At 40.3% G+C, this 13,142-nt stretch overlaps 1 protein-coding gene across 3 annotated transcripts; it reads right to left on the bottom strand.

Annotated features, from left to right (window-relative positions):
* Positions 1-2,061: 2,061 nt before the first annotated feature.
* relb (v-rel avian reticuloendotheliosis viral oncogene homolog B) lies at positions 2,062-12,770 on the bottom strand. 3 transcript variants are annotated; one of them, XM_020636203.3, is made up of 11 exons: positions 12,458-12,770; positions 11,634-11,654; positions 10,756-10,883; positions 6,933-7,256; positions 6,261-6,427; positions 6,025-6,116; positions 5,774-5,905; positions 5,566-5,670; positions 4,150-4,365; positions 3,996-4,067; positions 2,062-3,737 (listed from the first exon to the last, which is right to left on the bottom strand). In XM_020636203.3, the coding sequence occupies exons 1-11, from the start codon at positions 12,516-12,518 to the stop codon at positions 3,298-3,300; spliced, it is 1,758 nt and encodes a 585-aa protein (XP_020491859.1). In that variant the 5' UTR covers positions 12,519-12,770; the 3' UTR covers positions 2,062-3,297. The 3 variants fall into 3 exon arrangements, with proteins under 3 accessions (XP_020491859.1, XP_020491858.1, XP_020491860.1); XM_020636202.3 differs by having other exon boundaries at positions 2,062-3,740; positions 12,458-12,769; XM_020636204.3 differs by lacking the exons at positions 10,756-10,883; positions 11,634-11,654; positions 12,458-12,770 and adding an exon at positions 9,067-9,404 and having other exon boundaries at positions 2,062-3,740.
* Between the last annotated feature and the right edge of the window lie 372 nt (positions 12,771-13,142).

Below are 13,142 nucleotides of genomic sequence, written 5' to 3'. Positions count from 1 at the left end.
TCAGAGACGTCTTTGATCACATTTAATTATCTCACGACAAACACATTCCATTTCAAAGGTGCTGCTATACTTAATGATACCATTTTACTGCAGATCATAAACCTGCCTTCAAAGGAATGGGTCAGCATTTTTATATCTGCACTTTCTCCCTGAGAAAATCGATACCGCTCTCATGTTTGGGTCTTTCCAAAAAGGTAATAAAATCTGCCTCCAGGACATAAAGAGGTCACTGATTAACATGTGCTTTTTTTTTTTGGTTTATTCTACCAGTGCTAAAACAGGGAGTGGTTTGTAGACCGTGCCATGCTGTTCTCCTTTTTTTTTTTTCCAGTCATCATGTTATGGTAAGTAGCTGCTGAACCAGTTATGTATTTAGGGCACAGTACAGAGATGAGAGTGTTAAATATTAACCTTTCGTGCCATGCTTAATAATATGGGCATGTGCCAGAAACATTTCACTCTATTACTTTAAATAGAAATGATGATACCTCCTGCTTCTGTTTACATCTTGGAGCAAGACGTTATCATTAAGAAAGTGTACACAGTTGGTCATTAACTCAAATAAGAAAATTAAGAAATTAGTAATGATTATAATCCTGAAGTTTCCAAATACATCCTGTGGCCATTACAATTGGGCTTCAGCTAAGATCAGGTAAAACAATTCTCTGAATGACGATATAAGTCTTCTTTAAACCTCTTATTTTCCTGACTTTAGAAGAGATGCTGACCATCTGTTAGAAATGAGCCTGTGTACATGTCCAGGCAAGTATCACCGGTGAGGAATGATGGTACCATTTACAGGAAATGGTGTCTTTCTCAGTGTGTACTCTAGATAAAAGGTCTTGGACACGAGCCCAGTGTGGAGTTTCCCAGTTGTTAGGAGCTGTTCAGATCAAGTCAGCAGTGACGGGGCAGAGCCAGAAAAGGTAACACCTGCTGTAAATAATACACTCCCAGCAGCAGCAGCACATGGAGGGTGACCAACTGAGCAGATGGACTGACAGGCTGAAGTCATTGTTTGTTTTTCTGCTCATTAAAAACAGGTTTGTGGGCTTTAAAAGCTCATGCAAGTTACTTAAAATGTAGGTATTTGTTTATATTTTTTTGTTTTAGGTAATTTTAACAGTATCTTTGTAATGTTTAAGAGTCCAAAAATCTTAATCAGCCAGGTCTTTCGACATTCTTAATGTCTAAAGACGTCTTAACTCTCCACTGTCGTCTAATATTGTATAGGACAAACTATTAATATATTTTTTCTCCAGATTTGTTCAACCCTGTAGACACAGTGGAATGTCTTGTGTCTTTGCTGATCTTGTCCTGTACTTGTGTAATTAGTGTTTTCTGACACCATATGTCATCCTTCTCGCTTTTAACATTCAAATATATTTGTCATGAAAAAATACCTGTTTCTTCAGCCTCTGACAACTTCCCCTTAGCAGTGGCCACAGGCATTAAAAATTACTCCATCGAAAAAGTCAAGCGTGTCCCTGATGGTCTCATTTGCTTTTGTAGGCGGTATAAAGGCACCACTAGTTTCAGTCTGTTTCGTAACTAGCTGAAAACTCCACACAGTGATTTTAAGGTTATAATCCTTGACCCATCTATGAAGATTGCTGATGTAGCATTATACAAGTTTCCCATCATGTAAGCATGAGATCAAAAAAACACCTCAGCAGTGACCGCAACAGAAGGAGAAGTTGAGAATTTTGTTTTTGCCTGGATTACTGAAACAAATTAGAGGAAATTATTTAAGAGACGTGACTATATAACAACAAAGGACGTTATCGCGGAAGTGTTTCTCTCCAATTCCTGGGGCAAAACTGGTTTGTCTTGTGACATCGCTGACTTTTGAAGCTCACATGTGAAAAGCATGAAATCATCTTGTGGTTGCCAAGATTCAGTGCTTTCACAAGTGAGTGAGGAGGGCAGGAGTGAAGGCAGAACAATAGTTACATTCAGAGGTGACTTTTTCCATTTTGTCACTCGACAATCCTTTTGTTTCCTCTTGAATGATTAAAAAAACATTAGTCAGTTTCGAAGGAAATAAGGACAAGACAGAAATTACACAGACATTTTAATTATTATTTTTAAAACATTGAGACAGTGCTGTGGCGAGGGACGGGCTTCACTTATGACGAAAGTGAACTACAGAACAAAAGGAACTGACACACAGAGCTATGTATACAAGCAGGACTGGTTTCTATTGCATTTTAGTAGATTAAACATTAAACAAGCCAGCTGGTGCGACGGCAAACAATGAAAATGAACGAACCAGAGCTCCGAAAAACTAATATGAAACTACTGTCCTTATGAACATTTTTGTGTTTTGAATTCCTTCTACGCTGCAGACATTTTCTATTAGGAAGTGCATCTGTTTCCCATAAACCATGCTGGAACAAATAAAACACACCTAAAACAAATATTACATAACAGGTACTTCAGTCTTACTTCACTTGTGATTGACAGAAACAGCAATTAATGGAAGTTTGTCTGTTGTGGTCCCTGATTTAATGTACATAACTTATCTTTTAAAGTTCCACGCTGACACTGAAAATCACTTTCTGACTTTAAGCCCTTGGCCAGTATTTACTAACGCTAACATGTAATTAATGGTTAAAGCCTCGACCAGCAAGGTGTATGGACAATGATTAAGATTTTGCGTTGGTAAGAGGGCAACAGTGCAGAGTTCAAAGCAAATGACTCAGTGAAGGCCTCTGGAGACGGCCTTTTAGCTTTACGATTCAATGTAACTATGTTTGGCTCTATATTCAGGAAGGTAATAGAAAATTATTGACTTTTTGAGAAACACGCTAACAGGCTTTCCAGCTGAGAAGTTGATTTGTTGATTGAAACCTCTTTTGTACACTTAATATGTTGCTGAAGCTAGCAGATGGTTAGCTTAGCCTAGCAAGAGATTGGTCACAAAAAAAACAGCTACTAACTCACTAATTGACATGTTTCATAGCACAAAATGTCATGTGGAAAATCTTCACGTTAGGGTGGATTAAGTGCATTTCTTAGCATGAAGCAGTTACTTTCCTAACTGGGGCGTCAAGTTGACATCAGAACTCCAGGAAGTCATTGAACCCAATCATGAAATCACAAGAAAATAAGGGAGGAAGACTGTTAATCACTGTACAGAAGAAGGCTAGCTGTTTCCCCAATTCCCGTCTTGGAGCAAAGCTAAGCTTCTTATTTACACTGTGGACAAAAGAGAGGAATCAATCCTCTCATTCTTAAGTGGTGGGCTAGGGTAAGGGTTGTGTAAGTGCTACATGATCCTGACCATCTCCGCCCTCATAGCTTGTCTTCTGTCTTCACATGAACAATGTCTGTGGGGGTGTCCTGTGCGTTGGTCTGTGGGGTCTGGCTTTCATTGACGAGCATATTGAACTGCCAGTCGCTGTAATGGGAAAAGTCCTGAACATATGGGTTCTGATTAAAGTTCACATCCATGTTGCCAAACATGGCGCTGACATCAGGCACCTGCTCAAAGCTGGAGAGCACAGACGAGGTGAGGTGTGGGTCAGAAAATATTTCCTTTAACGCAGGGTTTTCTAGCAGCTCGTTGAGGATGGCTGAGGCATCGTTGTCAGTGTTTGAGTCCTGCACCTCGTTGAAACACATTTCCACCGAAGTTGCAGCTCCGGGCTGGGCGGCACGGAGCCGATCATCTGGAGACATCATGGTCGGAGGCTGTGGGAAGGGGAAGGGCTGCTCTGCTGCAGGTGCACTTTCTGCTGCAGGAGAAGAAACAGATTAGGTTACTGAGAAAATGTAAACCAGTTCCAAACATGATGAAAGAGCAGTTATTAGGAACTTTACACATGGATCAGTGGATGATGACATGTGATTCTTGCAACTTGCCCCAACGTATCATTTACCCGGCGCCCCGCCCCCGAGTCATCTAACATCTAACTTAATAGAATAGAAATAGAAAGCAGGAATAAAGAAACATTACATGGACAAAAAAACACACATTGTTCTGTCCTCACCTGTTGCACAAGGCTTGTCTCTGAAGCTGATGTCTGACTTTATCTTTCTCTTCCGTTTCACCTCATATGGATCTGACATGAGGACAGAAATATTTCGGTTATCCTCCTTAAAACCAAGAAACATTCAATTCAACTCACAGACGGGACATCTCACCTGGGTTGTGTGGCAGGTACGTGAAGGAAACTGGCTCACTCTCCATCTGGTCGGAGAGGCGACGGAGGGACATGTTAACTTCCACCTCCTCTGTGATGTTCTGGTCCTGGTAAGGTGGAGTCTTAAACACAATGGCGATCTGCCGGTGCACATCAGTCTGTGCAAACTCACCGCTCGCCTTCCACGACCCTCGCCTTAAGATGATCTCTATGTCGTCTTAGATCAACAGAAAAATGTAAAGCGTTAATGCCAAAGCCGAGAATACAGGGTTATTCTCATCCTCATTTTTATGTTTTTAAAGTAAAAATTCAACAAAGCCAGCGCTTTTCATCAGCTATATAACAAACATCATTTCATAAATGAGTTTCTAAAGTAGCACAGGGTAACTAAAAGATATGAGACATAGGAGAACATCTGAAAATAGGACACGATGCATAATAAACCACAGACTGTAATAACCATAGACATAGGGCCTGATTCATTAAAGGTTTGCGTGTCTTAAAACGTGTGCAGCCTTGATACCACCAGCAAAAAACAGTGCTATCTGATCTACTAACAGTGAGGATCGCGTCTTTCATATGAGCAAAACAACACGCATTGTCCATTTAGTACGTTTGCCTTAATGAATATGCAATATGCAGCGTTTCTGCCCTAGCTGGCAAAATACTGGGAGGAGAAAATGCAAACAAGTTAAGTTAGTACACGCATTGCGATTTACCAAGCCTGGCAAATATTGCGGTGATTGTGACGGTGTCTGTATTTAACACCTTTGAAAAGAACGTGCTAACTTAGGAGACCAGTGTTACACACAACAGGCTGTTGTTATTGCACAATCAAAAGAAGGCATACAGATCGCGTTATTCCCCAAGCATGTTAATATGTTTGGAATGACAGCAGGAAACACAGTGATTAAACTTGCCTATTTTTAGCCAACAAAACTGAACATTCACAGCCTCTGCATTTGAAAGAATTTCAACATTGATATTTATTTCTTCCTATTTCCCTCATTTCGCCAACATTGTATTTTAAACTGGGGATTTCCTTTTTCTCAGGCTGCACGTGTTTCCCCCAGCTCGTGCCTTCTGGTGCACTCCTCTCCATAGTGCGCACGTCTCCTCCCTCTACAGCCCGCTGCTGCTACGCTTGGATGGGGCGACCTCACCACTGCTTGTACCCCCATCTTCGATACCTCTTGCCAGAGCATTTCTGTCCGATCAGACACAGCGCTGGCCAGCTGTCTTGTGCGTAACAATGTGCCGAGTGTGTTTATGAAAATGTTTTTCATAGTTATAAAAGATGGCGTGGGAGCTCAGAGAGGGACAGCTGATCATTGCACTCCGAATGCATTACATTTATCTACTGTAGTCACCGCTGAGCTTGTGTCTGTGCATTGTGAGCTGAAGTTGTACCTCTTACCTTTCTGCACTTTGTCACACAACATGTAGATCTCTGTCTTTCCCGCGCACGAGCCTCTGTTAAGGTTCAAACAGGTGATTTTCAGCTGTGATGTAGTAGTAGCCTCTGTAGAAAAAGAAAAACATGCAACAATCAGTAGTTGTACTTTTATTTGTGCTGGTTTTATTGTGGTTAAAAAGTCTTAGGTGTGTGTTTGGTGAGGTCTTACTCTTGTCATAGATGGGGTTGGATATGACTGGGCTCAGACTGTCTTTCCTGCCGTCGTCCCACTCAAGCTCGCACTGAAAACACAGACGCACAGCGTTCATGTCCATGTCTTCAATGCCCTTGGAGTGGCCAGCTGAGCAGTGGAAAAAAAAAAACACAAAATCAACCGTGAAGAAAAACACAATATTATTCTTTATCATTAAATGTTTGGAAGCAGGGAGAGGTGAGTAACATTGTTAGGGTGCTTCTTACTTTGAAAGGGGTCAATTTTTAGATTTCTTCTCTTCTCAAGTGAAACATCGAGCTCTTTCCTCCTGACACACTGAATACCCAGGTTAGCATAGCTGCAAAAGGAAAGAGGAAAAAATGTGTTAGGACATTTTGAATGCTGCATAAAGAAGGAGATAATGTTTAAAAGAACGATGATGATAAGTCTCTGAAAAATAAGACACAATGACGTGTTAACAGAAGAGACAAACGAGGTGTACCTGTGACGTCGGCTGCAGTGAGGATTGAGCGTGACCACGCAGATTCCTGTATTGTTGGGGCAGTCTTTACCCACAAGGCAGTGGGGGTGTGGTCGGTGTGGGGGGTCTTTGGTCACCAGGGAAGCGGTGACTGTGACCCTCTTTAAGTGTTCAACGGGACCCTGAATCTGAAAGACAGCAGAAGATAAGAAGAAGAATATAAACACATCATCCCACAGAGCAAATAAAGCAGCACAAAATTCTTGTTTAGTTTATTACTTAGGAAGTGTTGCAACTTGGCAATATAATTATTTTTGACACAGAAATAAGAGGAGAGAGGTCTTATTCAGAAAAGTGAGAAATGTTGATGAGCTATAGATCAAAATAAGCCGCAGATGGTTATGCAGGTTATGTAACCCTCATGGTGTGCAGTGTACGTGTTAGTGAATAGGAGTGTCTGTGTAGTGTTTGTTAGTATGCACACAAGGGGGAATCTGCCTTTCTATGACCACAATCGAGTTTGGATTTGTGGGGACTTTCTTATTGACTGTAACAACCCACATCCTCAGTGCTCCACCCCACACTCACAGGCTAAGACGGGGGGGTTCAAGAGTATTCTGCAGACAAATTAAACTGTGGTTGAAACACTCCTAAACTGTCTCAGTAAAAACCCTTCAACTGTAATGCGTCTACCTCAATGGCAGGTTGAGTCTTGTTGGTTTCAGTGCTGGACGTCCCCAGGATGCTTCCGGCTGAGCGTCCCTCACACTCGTAACGAAACCGCATGCCTCTCTCTTTGGGCTCCTCCACCACGACCAGTCTGGGTTTGTCCAAAATCCGCTCAAGCATCTCTGTGTCTGCTCCGCGGTTGGGGGAAGAAATGCAGCCGGAGCTCTTGGAGCCCTGCAAACACGAGGACTCTCGACTCCGCCTGGAGTAACTTGCTCTTTGGGAAGGATGAGCCATCTCTCTGGAGCTGCAGGACTGCTGCACAGGCTGGGGGAAAGGGCAGGCTGACTGTGGAGGAAACACAAGTAACACAACTTCATTGACTGCTTTAGCTTAATGACGCCAAATGGGGTCGACAGCTTCCATAAAGGTAGAAAAACTATAACACTAAATGAAGAAAACATTAAACAGAGACATAATCTACAGCAGAATGCTCTCACATTCTGCCAGAAATGTCATAATCATCATTTCATTTTCCTTTTAACACCGTTCTAAAACAATGAAGAATAATACACACAGACTGTCTTATCTCAGTGTTTACATCAACAACAGTCAGAATCGTCTGTCTTTCTCAGCAAGGTTTTTAACACGCTCATTTACAAATAGACCCTTTATCAAGCCAGACTGGCTAAAACGGGTCGCAAATTATCAGATCGTTAAGCGGTAAGAATACTCACAATGTCTAAAAGTGATGCTTGGACACTTAACTAGCTACACCGCTGCATTCATCTGATAGCTGGCTACATTTCAGTTTATGATTTTACAGAACGAGTAGAAATGATTAACCTTGTTTAGGGAGTCTTTTTAAGATGTATCAAGGAGTTGCTAAACCTTCTGGCTTGTGACCCTTTTGAAAAACTGAATCTAGTTTCGGTTTCCCCGGTCATTTATCAGACGTCTGTGAATTGTTAGCAGTTCAACCAAAGAGTCATTTCACTCTTTGAGCCTCGAATGTTTCACACAAAAACAGGCAACACTTAAGAACATGACAGTTCAAAACACATACAAACGACTTTTTATAACCTCATTATGTATCTCAAACCTCCTCGTCATTATCTGGTGTCCCTAAATCATCAATAAGTAGTGATTTACCAAATGGTATAAAACTTTTTTAAAAGAAGCTAAACTTTACCCAGCTTCAATTTCAAAGTAGAAATCTGTTGTTTTTTACAATTCGTATGAACAATACATGAGTAATTTGATAATTATTTAAAATTAGAAATCAAATGTATTATTAATAATATCATTATTATTATTATTATTATTATAGTGTGACTGGTTGTCTGTCTCTATATGTCAGTTCTGTGACTGACTGGCGACCAGTCCAGGGTGTGACCCCGCCTCTCGCCCAATGACAGCTGAGTTCGGCTCCGGCCGCCACTACCCCGAGTAGGAAAAGCGGTATAGATAATGGATGGATGCATTTTCATAATTATTGAATAATATAAGATGTATTCTATTGTGCATCATATTTTATTGTATGGTATGGTAGTAACTATATGATACCATACCATATAGTTAACTAAATGTATTCATTTAACAATCACAAGACATTTATTAAGTATTCAGTACTTTCAGTATATTTCACTGATAATCCTCAACTTTGAAAACATACTCTTACATTCTTGGACTGATATTTTTACTTAAGAGGGAAAGATCTGTCACTAAAGACTACAATTTAACCAAGGAAACGTCCATCAAACATGAACAGCATTCAACAAGGTGCCTAACATCCATTACAGCAGGGGACAATGTAGGTGACTAATTCTGCATCACAGCAGCACTTAAAAAGAGTCATGTTTTTTTTCCCTTCCTACATGTGTTTTCTATCAGTCCACAGAGTTAACCATGTGCTCTTTTGACTCCTCCTCTTGCATTTTCATGTCTCATTTTTACGTTACACCACAGACCATCTGTCTTTTTCCGTTCCTGAAGAACATAATCTCTCTCTTCTCTCGATCAGCCCAGTCACATGCGTTAAAGTGTTGTAAAAGAAATAAAAAAAGTATCACAAGCACAATGTTTAACCTCATAAAAAACCTACACACACTTAAGTTGAGCTCTATTTGAGGCAAAAGTTTAACAATTGTTTACTAACCAAACCTGCAGAGAGCAAAGAAGTTCAGATCGTCTGGTGTTGCCGTTAATCAGGCTCAGAGTTCATTAAAACTCAGATCCAGGGTGATGCCTCTGCATGAGATCATGATTCATCATATCCTGTCGAGCCTCAGCTTTCTGCTGTCAAGGAGATCATGTGTCTGCGAGCATGTTAGCCTGGGCTTTTCTGTTAGTCTTAAAAACTCCAGAGCTAAACAAAAGCCAGGCCGAAACGAGCCAGAGAACAGGAAGCAGGAAGAGCCCAAAGTGACGTGGATCGACCAATCAGAGAAGCCGAGCAGGACGAAGAATGTGACCCCTCAACCCCCAGTAGGTTTGGCTAGTAAACAGAAAGGACGTCAAACTGAAAGTAGGAGTTAGATTACAGTTCTACCAACCTCTCTCCTCCTCCTCCTCCTCCTCCTCCTCCTCTCTCTCTCTCTCTCTCACTCACTCTCTCTCTCTCTCTCTCACTCACTCTCTCTCTCTCTCTCTCAGTCTCCTCCTATACAAAGACATGCTGAGGAGGTGTGTGAGCCTCTCTCACATGCCTCAAAGACTGTACTTACACCCAAATGTAGCACTTTCTAGTGCATATTAAAGACATAATAAAGAGTTTCAGCTGTCTGTTTGTGCCTGACTGTTTTGATTATTACCCGTCTGTGCAGGCTCCAGCGTCACTGCAGTCTTATCAGATTACCCCGCTCCTGATCTGCCCTCTAACAGTAAACCACGTACTCTGTACAAAACCAAAACAACTAACCATGTCCATGTTTCACATGTGCTACGCTGCACTTTCTGTCAGCAACATCTGATCTTTTAAAAGTGGTCCATTTGAAGCTGCGGTCTTCTCTTGTTACATCCCGCAGAGAGGAAGAAAAACTGAAGCTCTCTTTGCTGTTGTGTTTCATGTTTACAATATTTCAGAAGTTACATGAGGCGACAAGAGTCCATGCTCGTATGAATAAATATTTATGCATTGAAAGTTTTTTATCTAATGATGCAACAATTAACGACAGGTGTGCATGCTGTTTTGATTAACTATTAACTGTTAAGCCTCTCAAATGTCAAATCATCTTTTTTTTTTAAATTGCAAAGTATCATCATGGAGTTGCTTGTTGACTGACTGGTTTGTTGGACCAACAGTAAAAGAAAACAAACTTAAAATATTCAATTAAAATATTTAATTATTTAAAAAAAGAAGCAAATTGTCAGATTCTGGAATATTTTTGTCACATTGTGATAAACTGAAACAGTTAAAGAAGATTTTTTTTAATAGTTTATGAATTCTCTGAAACTTTGCAGATAAGTATAGACTTTCTTTATCAGTTGAATCTAGTCTGATTTATCTAAGATGGGGAAAGCTTTAACATGGAGAGAAGGCTTGAATATATTTAATCTCTAAAACAAACCCTTTCTTCTGTTTTGAGAAAAGGGGTCAAGTTAAGCTTTTCTAACAGTAATTATATAAATATATGTTAGAAAAGTTTCTGTCTGTATGTATGATCTGTATTTGTGCATGACTGATTCTTCTAACCTTCATGCTCCCCGAGTGAGGCCAGCAGTCATCATGCAGGAAACTGCTTACAGAGTCAGACCCCACATTAGACCACAGCAACACAAATGACTACACTGGAACAAATGTTTAATATCAGTATAAGAACATGGCCAGTGATGTTTTCCCACACACCTGACATGCTGTTCCTCTGGGCACCAGCCTGGGCTGTTGGACCCCCGGGTGGTCAGAGAGGTCAGCAGGAGGCCGAGGGGGTCCAGGGAGGGGGGGTACATACTCTGTGATGATTTCTTCTATGAGGTCTGCCAATAAACAAATACACATATTAACTGACATAAGAGATTTACAGGACAGGTAAAACTGCACTTCGGGCACTATATTACTGTCGATGCCATATAACAACTGAGCTAATGTCAAGAAAAACAAACTCCTCATGGATTTTTTTTTTTTTTTAATGTATGTACAGTATGTTTTATTGATATTATATTTATTTCATGTAAGTTGTGGGGGTTTACGTTTCTCACACGTGCTATCTAAACAAAGAAAGTGGCTCCTCTTCTCTGGCTCCAGAATAGAAAAATGAACTAAAACAGTCATTAAAATCGTCAACAATTCATCCATTACCCATCTGCTGAAGAATGAATCAACATTTTTGATAATCAAGTAAAAAAATAAAAAAGTATATAGTCAAATGTGAAAAAACAGAAATATAATAAATAAAAAATAGACTAGTGATGATAACTAATTCAAATATGTTGAAGCCTTTAATGCACTATATGATACAATGAATATAAGTAATGCATAATAAATCAAAAACTCAAAACAAATATGATATTTTTTATAGTTTTTACTGATCTGTTGCCTGTTATGTTTTGTGTTACACTTCAGTGCCTCCATATTAACCAGAGGCTCTGTGAGAAGCATACAGTACAAGACGAGGAAAGCAAATTGTAATCAAGAAGTCAACTTCTTCTTTTTTTTTATCGTCTGTCACACTTGGCAACAACTCGCACCACTTTATGTCAATTGGAGAGAAAAAAGGCAACACTTACCAAAGTCTGACAACCCTGATTCTGTGGGAGGGGAAACACAGAATAGTCCACAATTAGTAAACACAGAATAAACACAGAGCTTTGCGGATGTAGAAGTTGCACACAGAGCAGAGCAGTGAAGGTTTTATTACAGAGTATCAAATTGTGCTTCCTATTTCCTTAAAGTGCAAATGCAGCGAGTAGTGGTGTTTTTAAGTGATTCTATAGGTTAGTGTTGACATTTTTAATAGGAGATGATTGTCCATCAAGATACACTTTCCCTGAAATCTTTCGAAAATAGAGTACCAGCATTTGCTGCTTAGACTCTGACAATGCATGTGGAGTGAGCAATAGGCTAAATTGTTTTGTTTTTAATTATTTGTCAGGGGATACGGATAGCCTAAGGCCCTATGCTATTGTTTTGCACCATGGTAGAACGTTTCGACAAGGCAGCACATCTCGACAGAACACCGGTGTAATGGTGATTTTCAGCTGAACGCGAAGAAGTCGTGGTTAACAGATGTAAAAATCGGAAAAGAGTCTCAAATGAATTTAATTCGGACAGCTTTAATGGCACTAAGCTAGAATATCCTCTACTTGTTAAGTGGCATTTGAACCACGACTCGAATCCATAAGCTGTTGTAACGACAACAACAAACGCATTGGGCATGAAGTCACCGGAGAACACGGTCACTGGTTAAACTAACACACCGGTCGAGCGTGCGCGCTCACATCCAGGGAATGGGTGTTGGCTGCATACAAATCACATGCCCTGTGATGATGTCAACCCTTAACACACACCAACACAACACACACACACATCAAGATTAAAACTAAGCACGTACTACAGGTCCCGTTGTGGATGTCCATGTCTTTCATTTCATGTGAGGAGTCCTTAGAAACCATAAACTTCGTCTTCGTGTCCTTGACTTCTTTCCAGAACTGGATATCAGGGTTCAGTCTTGTCCGGGGTCCAAATTCTATTCGGTTGTAGAGAACAGCTCAGGTAAGAACTGGCCAGGTTGTAGTCGAGCTCAGGGAGTTGTACCAAGCCGTGGCAGGCTACTTAACAGCGTTATTGCCATGTGTTGAATGTCTAAAGAGAGAGTTGCTTCGCGTTTGAGTTTCCATAACAGCCTCGCTCTGATAGGCTGCTTCTGGGCGTGGAAATCCCCTCCGACATGGCGTCATCGCTCAACCTGAAGCCCCTCCCCCTTCAGAACCGCAGGTAGACTACCTCAAAAATAAATATTATATACGGAAAGTCAAAACCGAGTCTTTTTCACAAAGTAATGACTGAGTACATTTAAAACAATGAGAAACTTTCTCAAAATAATAACTTATGAATAACATAACTAAATAGTATTGCCTCTAAAAATAAGGGTATACTACCCAGAATTAATGGGGTACTTGTAATCTTATTAAGAAATTACTAATTATATAAAGATAAAAAAAAATACATATTTAGAGTTTTCCTTTATATAGCCTAGATTTTTTCCATTTTAATACCGCAAAAAATATTGTCCTCCT

This window comes from Labrus bergylta, chromosome 11 (assembly GCF_963930695.1).
Source record: "Labrus bergylta chromosome 11, fLabBer1.1, whole genome shotgun sequence".
In the NCBI taxonomy this organism is placed as follows: Eukaryota; Metazoa; Chordata; class Actinopteri; order Labriformes; family Labridae; genus Labrus; species Labrus bergylta.
This window is presented reverse-complemented; position numbering and strand designations above follow the sequence as displayed.